At 49.7% G+C, this 10,801-nt stretch overlaps 1 protein-coding gene across 12 annotated transcripts in view; it reads right to left on the reverse strand.

Moving 5' to 3' along the window:
* TMEM63A (transmembrane protein 63A) overlaps positions 1-10,801 on the reverse strand; it is a 35,043-nt gene that overhangs the window by 10,042 nt on the left and 14,200 nt on the right. For all 12 annotated transcript variants that reach the window (XR_004272275.1, XM_032289422.1, XM_032289424.1 and 9 more), the window contains 9 exons: positions 9,883-10,025; positions 9,091-9,142; positions 8,548-8,656; positions 7,897-7,967; positions 4,849-4,929; positions 4,531-4,654; positions 4,294-4,427; positions 2,937-3,074; positions 1,449-1,602 (listed from right to left, as the gene is read on the reverse strand). Coding sequence is in view for 11 of the 12 variants with exons in the window: in XM_032289422.1 (XP_032145313.1) it covers positions 1,449-1,602; positions 2,937-3,074; positions 4,294-4,427; positions 4,531-4,654; positions 4,849-4,929; positions 7,897-7,967; positions 8,548-8,656; positions 9,091-9,142; positions 9,883-10,025 (1,006 nt within the window). In the remaining variant the exon portion in view is untranslated. The remainder of the gene's footprint in view (positions 1-1,448; positions 1,603-2,936; positions 3,075-4,293; positions 4,428-4,530; positions 4,655-4,848; positions 4,930-7,896; positions 7,968-8,547; positions 8,657-9,090; positions 9,143-9,882; positions 10,026-10,801) is intronic.

Below are 10,801 nucleotides of genomic sequence, written 5' to 3' on the forward strand. Positions count from 1 at the left end.
GCCTGCCTGCCTGCCTGCTCAGCTCCCACTGGTCCAGCTGCAGCATATCAGGGCTCCACTGTGTGTGTCCACAAGTCTGCTGTTTGTTACTGTGATTACATGATCTGATTAACTTATTACTTTCACTGATTAGATGGATATAAAAATAGAAATTTTCTTTGAAAACTAAGTTGGATACTTTGGCAGACTTGATAAAAGTCAATTTCTAAAAAAAGATGCTGTTAATTAGATAAGAGTAAATTAACGATAATATGAGATCTAGGAAGTGTCAATATTCAGAATGGCTCTCCAAGTATCTAAATTCTTCCTCAAAGAAGCCAACACTGGAACCACAAAACAGTGAAATAAGGGTGTGGTTTATGTAAAATGACAAAGGGGAGCTCTCATCAGCAGATTCATCCTCAAAAGAATAGGCCAGTCCCTCTACTAAAAGATTGGCAAAGGAATGCATATTTATAATACCTGCTTTAAATCTTAAACAAAACTGGATTTATACTTAGGTAGTTTAAAATTATCTGCAGTCAGATAAGAGCTTCAACCACGCATCAGTTCATTGATTATCATGACAACAACCTCACGTGCTGTATAATAGGGCAGGTGTTTTAACTTCAGTTCTTGGATGAAAAACTGAGGCTCAGAATTCATCAGATAGGGAATGGCAAAGTGAGGGCCAGGAGGCCCTCCTGCCCAGTGTGCTTTCCCAGAGAATGATTAACCACATGCAAAGTGAAATTTAAAAAGAAAAGACATTTAGGGAGATGGTTCGGCAAAGCTGCTTATGAGAACCCAGTATCTTTTTGAGTGGATGCCAGTTGAGGGAGTGTTTAACTGTTATCTCATTGATTCATCTAAGATTTTTAAAAATAATTTATAACCTATGCAGAATAAATAGTTTTATAACAAGGTCATTAGCAACTAAAATGTAAAGGAAATAATTTGTGATCCTGCCACCCTAATCAATGAAGCTCTTTTCATTCCTTCCTGTCCCCTCCCAGTAGTGTCCATGATAAAGATGCCCCACTGGCACATCCCTGCTTCTTCAGGAGCCCTGCATGGGAGCCACAAAGTTTGCACAATTTTTAACAGATGCTTAACATTCCACCAACCCGAATATACCTCATTCAACTCAAATATCTCGACCACTGTTTAGTCTATTAAAATATGTATGCATGTGTGTGTATACATGTATGTGTATATCTCTCTCTGTGTGTGTGTGTGTGTGTGTGTGTGTGTGTGTGTGTGTATATATATATATATGGCATTACGATATAGACATTGTAATAAATGTGCCCATGCCTGCATAGAGGTTAAAAGCAAGTATGTGAACTGAGCAACTTGACCCCCTGGTTCCCGCACACATCCCACTCCTGTCCCCACTTCCTTCCCCACCCACCAAGCCCTCTTCCCACCAGCCCTCCTGGGAGGGGCCTTGCAGAACAGTTACTCACATTCAGCGCATGGATGGGTTTGGTAACATTGAACTTGTCCATGGTGGACAGGATGATGGAGGGTGTGGTCAGGAAAAACAGCCCCACGAAGAGGGTGAAGTTGATGCCTAGCCACTGTAGCCACCAGCGGAGGCCCTGGATAGAGAGGTTCTTCCTGCAAGGGGCGAGGGGACACAGGTCCTGAGGCTTATCTCCCAGTGCTCATAGCTTAGGTGGATAAGAAGGTCAGATTTAGGTAGACCAAGAGACTAGCCTGGGGGCAAGTTCTCCGCACTGACCTTCAGCTACAGAAAGGCAAGATCTTAAGTACCTATGAGCTCAGAGGGAACAAAGGCTATTCTCTCAGATGTGGTTCACCAGCTAGAGTCTGGGGGCCAGAATCTACCCAAAGAAATGGCATGGGCACCCAAGCAGACCAAATAAGGCTCCAGCATGGCACTTATTTTCTTTTTTGGAGACAGAGTCTGGCTAAGTCACCCAGGCTAGAGTACAGTGGTATGATCTCAGCTCACTGTAATCTCTGCCTCCCAGGTTCAAGCAATTCTCCTGCCTCAGCCTCCCATGTAGGTGGGATTACAGGCAACAGACACCATGCCCAGCTAATTTTTTTGCATTTTTAATAGAGACAGGATTTTACCACGTTGCCCAGGGTGGTCTTGAACTCCTGAGCTCAGGCAAACCGCCTTGCTCAGCCTCTCGAAGTGCTAGGATTACAGGCGTGCGCTTGGCATTTCTTAGACACATCTGCAATGCTTTGTGACTAACACCACATTCTTCCCAAGGGGGCTGTGGTGCAGGGAGGAGGAAGGCAGGGACAAAGGATCGAAGGCACAGCTGCAAGGAGCTGAGGCAGGGCGGGACAGGCAGCAAGCTGGGGCTTGCGCTGGGTGCCCTTACCCTCAACACAGTGCTGGAGGCTCACCATGGCCCCCGTGGACACAGCTCAGCTCACCAGCATGGCTCCAGGCTGACACTGGACCTAAATAAGTCTCTGCACAAGCCACATGCAGCTATTGAGCATTTGAAATGTGGCTAGTGTGAATTGAGAGGTGCTAGAACTGTAAAATACACACCATATTTTGAAGACTAAGTGTGAAAAAGAGAATGTAAAACATGTCACATTTTTCAAAATTGACTGCATGTTGAAATAACAGTCTGGATATATTGGGCGAGATAAATTATTAAAACTAATTCCAACTGTTTCTTTTTACTTTTTTAGCATGACTAGTGGGAAACTTAAAATTACATGCAGAGGTGGCATTATATTTCTGCTGGACGCCACCTGAATGCCAGGGAGGAACCCTGGCAGGACGTGCTGGGCGGATACCCCAGCTGGGCCACATTGAGCACATCACGGCATCATGGCCCGGAGAGTTGCAGATGTGTGATTTCCACTGACTGTGAGGTCACACCTGTGCTCCAGGTGACAGGCAGCTCCCACCAGGAACCCAGGCCTCCCTCCCATGTCTCCCTGGTCTAGGAGCTCACCAGCAGATGTCCTCAGGATCAGCAGCGAACGTGACTGTCCACTTGGAGGTACAGAGCTCTCTGCTATGGGAGGATGGCTGGGGCTCACCTTTGCACCGAAGGCTCTGACACTTGCAGGCGTTGAAATCTTTCAGGATGCTGCCAGGAAATGTAGAAACAGCCAGGCCCAGGCTACTCCGGTGACCACACAACATGTGGCAAGTGGGGACTGAGTAGGAGTGGGAGGCAGTGGCACAGGACCTTTGCTTTGTTGTCATTAGCGTATTCTAAGTAATGCTATGTAAGAGGCGCCATGCGAGCACACTGTGTGGAGAATTTTGTTTAATCCTCGCCACCACCCAGCAAGAAAGAGAGTACTATTCCCATTTTTCAGATAAGGAAACTGAGGGCAGCATACCCCAACACACCGCTCTTCCACAGAGCCATCCCCCTCCACCTTGCCTGTTAAGCTGCAGCTCTGATCCAATGCTACTGCCAGGCCAGTGGCTCACCTTTTCTGTCACTTCTTCCCCAGGCCCAAGGGTAGCGTTAGACCATGTTACACACTGCCTGTTCCCAAACTTCCCTCCTCAGGGCTCCCACCTCGACCGTCACCATCTCAACAGATCACAGGTTTTCCTCCCATAAGGAGCCCAGCAGCCCCCCTCCTGCCTCAGATGCCTTCCCCTTTCCTCCTGCCCCAGTGTCTGCAGGAAGTCCTGCATGAGTCCATCCTTAGGGTCAAAATGCCGGGTGTGGGGGGCAGGTAAGGCAGGGGGAGAGGCAGTGGCTGGACCATCTCCTTTCTGCACCCCTCTCCCGACCCACCCCCTGCTGCTCCTAAGGCGAGGTGACACAGAGATCCCAGGCATGAGAGCCCAGAGCCCCATGCCAAGGGCCACTGTGAAAAGCCACTCCCCAGGCCAAGCTCCCCACTGCAGTGAGTGCCCCAGTATGCCCAGGGGTCTTCCCCACAGCTTTGCATTTGTGGGAAGTGGGGGAGCCACAGACAGAAAGATCTGTGGTCCACAGCAGATGTCTGGAAGGAGGGTGTCTCCGTCTCCCCTGGGAGAAGGCTGGCACACAGAGCCCACAGGATGGGTCCAGGCCAGCAGGGAAGAGCCGGCAGTGAGGCCAGGCTGCATCAGCTCAACAGGGTCAGCCAGAATCACCCACGCCGGGGCTGCTGCCCATTTCCCCACCACCTGTCACACAAACATGGGCTGGGCTTGCCAAAGTGAGTGTGGGTGGCTGAGGGAAGAGAAGGAAACACCACAGATAAATCCCAGGGATGGTGGGTGAGCAGTACCATCTCTACCCAAGAGGGACAGTGAGTTATCTGGAGCCAAGAAGGGGCCTGGGTTGTACCCTCACTCACTAGGTGGCCATGGACTTCTCCTGGAAGGTGACGAAGGCCATTCCCAGGGGCTGGTCCTGGACGTGGAGTTCTTCCTCTGTGATCCTCTCCAGCAGCCTGTCCTTCATCTGCGTGTAGTAAGAGATTGCATCCTCCTGCCAGAAGATACATCCCATTGGGATGACACGGCCCTGTGCAGGTGTCTGGGGCACCCCCATGCCAATGCCTGCGCTCCCAGCCGGGGAGCGGGACCCGTACCCACTCACAGCCCTGCACTTCACAGCAGCAGAACTGGCCACAGGGCTTGGGGTTGATAAGAGTCTGCCGGCCTGTCTTCACCTGCAGATTCCTGTAATAGGTCAGGCTCTTCTCTGTCTTCTTTCTGCAGAGGTGGGAGCGGGGGCATACACTTCAGTTTCATAATCCTGTGGCAGGGACCCCCACACCCACAGTTCAACCATCAGCCAGGGGAGGAGGAGGAGTCCATGGCCGCCCTCCTCCCTTCCTCGCTGGGAGATGCGAGGCCAGTGAGGAAGGAGTGGGCATCTCGCAGGCCCGCCCACCACCCACCCTCACCTCTCCTTGCACAGGTAGATTAGCTTAGCCACATTGTAGCACAGCTGGACATCCACCACCTCACACGTGGGATATGCGTCCCTGTGGCCAAGGAGAGAAGGAGGCAAAAGACGCCGTTGAAAAGAGAACCCCAAGCAGGAGACAGGCCCGTGGATCCAAGGGAAAGGATGGCAGAGGGATCTCGCTGGTGGTTTCTGTGTCAGCGGACATCTCTCTTCTTTTTGTCTTTTATCCTCCAAAAGGGGGAAAATTTGAAATTTAATACAAAGAGGGCTTTTGTTTTATTTTGTTTAGAGACAGGGTCTCTGTCACCCAGGCTGCAGTGCAGTGGTACAATCATGGCTCACTGCAGCCTCAACTTCTGGGCTCAAGCAATCCTCCCACCTCAGCCTCCTGAGTAGCTGGGACTACAGGTGCATGCCAGCAGGCTGATTTTTATTTTTTGTAGAGACAGGGTCTTGCTATGTTGCCCAGGCCAATTTTGAACTCCTGGCCTCAAGTGCTCCTCCTGCCTCAGCCTCCCAAAGTGCTGGGATTATAGGCATGAGTCACTGCACCTAGCCAGCTTTTTTTTTTTAGTAGTATGAAGCTAACTGCCTGGAACTGACAAGTTTATACCCACTTGGCTTGCAGTCAGCTGGCACTTCTCCTGGGGAAAAATAAACATATCACTGTCCCCTCTAAAGAACCAAAGGAATAGATTTCTTATTTGTGCTAGGACAGTATCTACCTTGAGCCACCACTGAAATCCTATTCAGGTAGGCTTTTTGAAGGTCACAGACTTTTCAGAGGGTCTAATGAAAGCAAAGGACCCTTGAACCAGAAAACGTCTACACACATATTAACCAGCAAGGCCAGGCATGGTGGCTCACACCTGTAATTGCAGCAATTTGAGAGGCTGAGGCGGGTGGATCGCTTGAGGTCAGGAGTTCTAGACCAGCCTGACCAACATGGTGAAACCCCACCTCTACTAAAAATACAAAAATTAGTGAGGTGTGGTGGTGTCCACCTGTAATCTCAGCTACTCAGAGACTGAGGCATAAGAATTGCTTGAACCTGGGAGGCGGAGGTTGCAGTCAGTGAGCTCACCCCACTGCACTCCAGCCTGGGAAACACAGTGGACTCTGTCTCAAAAAAATCAAAAAAAAAAAAAAAAAAAAACCAGCAAAATATATCAATTTATTCAATCCTCGTCATAACCTGTGAGTTTTGTTCCCATTTTACAGATGAGTAAACTGAGGCCCACAGAGGTAAAGTGGCGTGCACCAAAGATCACACAGCTAGCGAGTGTCTGAGCCAGGAGGTGAATACAGGCAATCCTGGCTGGTGGCCACAATGCAACACCCCCTCACCATATGTGCAAAATTATACATACAATTCCAGAGGATTCAGAACCATGTGAATCCCTACCTACCACCTCCCAGGCACTGTTCTAGGTGCTGGTAACAGGGCCTGGATGTGCTTATATTTTAGTGAGAGAGAGAGCCCATAGGCATGTCAATCATGAAATTAAACAGGAGGACAATTTCTGGTCCCAATAAGAGCTGTGAGGAAGAAAACTGCAATTTAAGCATCCCTGTTTGAAAGGCAAATTCATACATCAATCCTACAACTGCAGTAGTGTCACTAAAAGGCCTCCTAAAATAGGGGAAAGCATGAGCCATGTAATGTTTCTGAGAATGAGGGGACTCTGTCTCTTTAAAGTTATACATTCAGTGGAATTACTGTTTCCAGGTGTTGCCTAGCAGGCAACTTTGGGGAGTTGCTCCAAGGAAACGGAGAAAAATGATTCTGGTATCGAGTATTTACATATTAGTAAATATTTCTAAACTATTTAGTTTCTGAAGAAGTTTTTCAAATTTTAAACATTCAGTTTACGATTCTGTCTAGTAATTTGCTTAGCAAGTGCTTTCTTCATAAATAGTGCAAAGTTAAAGTACAGCCAACTTCTAGTTCATGCAACAAATTAGTGGCTGCTGAATTGATAAGGAAGGAAGAGAGGCCACGTGTGGTGGCTCACTCCTGTAATTGCAACATTTTGGGAGGGCAAGGCAGGAGGATCACTTGAGCCCAGCAATTCAAGACCAGCCTGGGCAACATAGCAAGACTCTATCTCCACACAAATTTTAAAAATTAGCTGGATGTGGTGTCATGTGTCTACCGTCCCAGCTACTTGAGAGGCTGAGGCAGGAAGATCCCTTGAGTCCAGGAGGTGAGGCTGCAGTGAGCTATGATCACACTACTGCACTCTAGCCTGGGCAACAGAGCAAAAACCCTGTCTCTAAAAAAAATATGATAATAAAAAAAAAAAAGGAAGAAAGGATAAAATGTCAGCCCCTGAGCACAGCCTTCAGGCCTCCAGCAGGGTCCTGGGAGCCTCCCTGGCCTGCGTGCCCTGCCCCCACCCCATCACCTTTCCTGCTCTGTGCCTTTCCATTCCTGGCTGTACACACAATCTCCTCACAGGAAAGCCTTTCCTCCAGCCTCCATTTGCAGGAATTGGTGGTGCAGATACTCAATGGAAGCTGCCGGAAAGGAGGTTCTACCAGGGAGGGCCTGGACTCGGACACAGTGCTCACTCAACAGACACCTGCTGAGTGGGTGGACAAACCAACAAACACAGAGATGGCCCCGATGTCCTTCCACCTGTGAGACCCTAGCCCTGTGGGTCCGTGCAAATGCTCAGCTCACGCCTCTCTTATTCTGCAAAGCTGATGCTAAGAACCCCAGGGTGAACAATCTTTTTTTTCCCTGTATACTCTCAAGACGCTTATTTGCACCTACACCACCCTGGCCTGTGCTCTGGACACTGTGTACAAGGCTGCTTGAAGAGGACGGGCCACCACGGCACCATCCATTGCACAGCACCTGCAGAACTGGCACACGGGAGCCACTCCATACATGTGTGGCAGGGCCAGGTCCTTCTCAGATCTCACCTGGATACCCAAGCAAGAGACAGAAGGCGCTCACCTAAGGTGCTTGCCCCTTGGGGGCTGTGCTGGTCCTACCTGGAGGGGGCTCAGCTCCCCTCCCACCCCACCTGCTCACCGGAAGTGGCTCTCCACAGTCTCCTTCCTGGCATCTCTGGGTAGTCCTGTGATGAACAAGGTCCGCCTCACCTGTCGGGGAAACACAGCACGGAGAGGTCACTGGTGAGCCAGTGTGCAGGTATGCTCAGGTTTCCAACCCACTCCAGCCTCTGGAAAGTAAACAATGGGAAATCAGAAGGCTCCAGTTTTCTCCTTCTGTGTCCTGGGGAAGCCCAGAAGCATGACATTCACACAGCATCATCTTCCAGGCTATACAAAGAATCCACTTCCAAAGCAACTGTATGAGCCTTCTTTGCATGGCAGGAGACTGAGAAAGAGGGGAAGTGACTCAAATGCATTCACACAGCAGATCAGAGGAGGACCCAGGCCTGGAAACAAGCTACAGAAGCACCCTTCGCCTGTGAAGCTTTGGGTGGCAAAGAGAAAGGACTGCTCTCAACCCAAACTTCTTAGCACTAGTAACTGTCAAAATCTTGAAAGAATCTGTGAAATTTTTTTTTAAAGATCATGCCAAGTGTGAGCAAGAATAAGCAAGCTGGGCTCCTGAGGCCATCCCAGAGGTCACTGCTGTCAGGGCCTGCCTGCCGCAGAGCCTCGTCTCCCACCTGAGCCCCTCCCAGCATGTGTCCCCAAGCCCCGCCTCACTCACCAGGCTCTCCTCTTTGTACTTAATGGACTGAGTATGGTGTCGCATGAAGCCCACGGTGAGGAGGAGGTAAATGACGGCGAAGATGGTGTGCAGCCAAAGGAGGTCATTGCTGAGGGGGAAACCACCTGTCATCAGGGCTGGGATCCCAGGCAGGGAGCTGGGGGCGCAGAGCTGGGGCCTGGTTACCCTCAATGGGCACTGAGCTGAGGACCAATGGTTTCACTGCAAGAGATACCTCCCACAGAGGCTGTGTGGCCAACACCCCTCAGCCCATGGTGAATACTTCAGAGGGGTCCCTGTCCATGTCCCTGTCCTGACAAATGAGACCCCCTCCAATCCACGGGACTCTCCATGTTTCTTAAATCCCTGGCAAAACTGGCTGCCTGTGGCATGTTATGCCCACAGCTCAGCAACACACCAGCTGAAGGGGCCTTCAGACACCTGCCAGCCCTCTTTGGAGTACCTCTGGCTGCCCCGGGTTCCCGAGCTGCCTTCTCCTTGGTCTCACCCATCGGCACCTATACCCACCAGCTCCATACTCACTCAGTCTGCAGATTTGCTATTGTTGTCCTCCCAAAACTGTAAGGGTCTTTGCCTGCAGAGAAGTACAGATACTTAGTTCCAGGGTCACGTGGGGAAGCAGGAGGGAACGTAATCAATCAGCCTTGGTTTGTGGAGCTCAGGGGAGGAGGAGCATGTCTAGACCAGCAGGAAGACAACAAGGTCTGGCCGGTCTTTCCAGAGCTACACCATCAAGGCCTCTGCTTGACACCAACATGCTCCCTGATAACTTCTCAACCTTCTGTTGCAGGGAAAGGCAAAATGTGAATTCATTTTGTTTTGAGAAAACTACAAACATCCTATGTTGTTACAAAACCAATGTTGGGAACCACCGAGTATCCTAAGTGGATTCATGTTGGCATTTTGGAAGCTGGATTCTTGCAGTTGTCCTTAGATATAATGCCACATTCTGATTCTGACTAAGTATCATGGATATCTTCTGGGTCCATTCATTGTGACCTCCTAATTTGGGTGAGGGCAGGAAAGTATAAAAGACTCTCTGACATCCCGATTCTGTACATCTTGGAGGGCTTTTTTTCCCTATTTATATAGAACCAGAAATTGGTATCAGGCCCCAGTTTTAGCCTATGTTTGGGGTAGATTATTCTCCAGATCTTTAATAGATGGAAATGTTCAGAGAGTCACCTTGAGACCATCTTACATCTGAATTGGAGCATAATTCCTGGGATTCTGGTCTACCACAGAGAGAACCCTTTCCCTAGGACTGCCACTCTGCCCCATTACAACATAGACAAAGGTGAGAAGGGTTATTACCCAGCAAGTCCCCCGAGAGGTTGACAGGCAGGATGACGCACAGGGACAAAAAGCTGACCACCACCAGCAGGAAGATGATGTGCCTCTGGAAGGACAGGTAGTGGATGGCGTCCTCCCCACACCACTCCAGGATCTGGTCATCGCTGGCAAAGACACATGTGGAATCTTAATGAGCAGTGGGAATAGGTCAGGCCCTCGGGGCTCTGCATGAAGTGTCTCACATCATCCTCACCACAATCTTATGAGATGGTTCGATTGTTATCCCCACTTTTTTGGTCACATATGAGGAAATAAAGGTACAGGAAATTTGCATAACTTTCAGGATCTCACATGATATAAATTCCAGAGCCCACCATCTTAGGCCCTATGCCATGCTCTAGGAAATGCAACACCAGCATTCCATCTGATGTTGCTAGAAACATCTATGCCCAAGTAACGTGTGTAGGAAAGGTATGTAAATACAGGTATCTCACAGCCCGTCCTACTTCTAAGGCATCACATTCAGAATAAAGTTGGGGCTAGGTGCAGTGGCTCACGCTTGTAATCCCAGCACATTGGGAGGCTGAGGCAGGTGGATCACCTGAGGTCAGGAGTTAGAGACCAGCCTGGCCCAGATGGTGAAACTGTCTCTACTAAAAAATTTAAAAAATTAGCCGGGCGCGGTGGCTCACGCCTGTAATCCCAGCACTTTGGGAGGCCGAGGCGGGTGGATCACGAGGTCAAGAGATCTAGACCATCCTGGTCAACACGGTGAAACCCCGTCTCTACTAAAAATACAAAAAATTAGCTGGGCATGGTGGCGTGTGCCTGTAATCCCAGCTACTCAGGAGGCTGAGGCAGGAGAATTGCCTGAACCCAGGAGGCGGAGGTTGCGGTGAGCTGAGATAGCGCCATTGCACTCCAGCCTGGGTAACATGAG

The sequence above is a fragment of the Sapajus apella genome, unplaced genomic scaffold (genome assembly GCF_009761245.1).
Source record: "Sapajus apella isolate SASKATOON/1434 unplaced genomic scaffold, GSC_monkey_1.0 scaffold22, whole genome shotgun sequence".
In the NCBI taxonomy this organism is placed as follows: domain Eukaryota; kingdom Metazoa; phylum Chordata; class Mammalia; order Primates; family Cebidae; genus Sapajus; species Sapajus apella.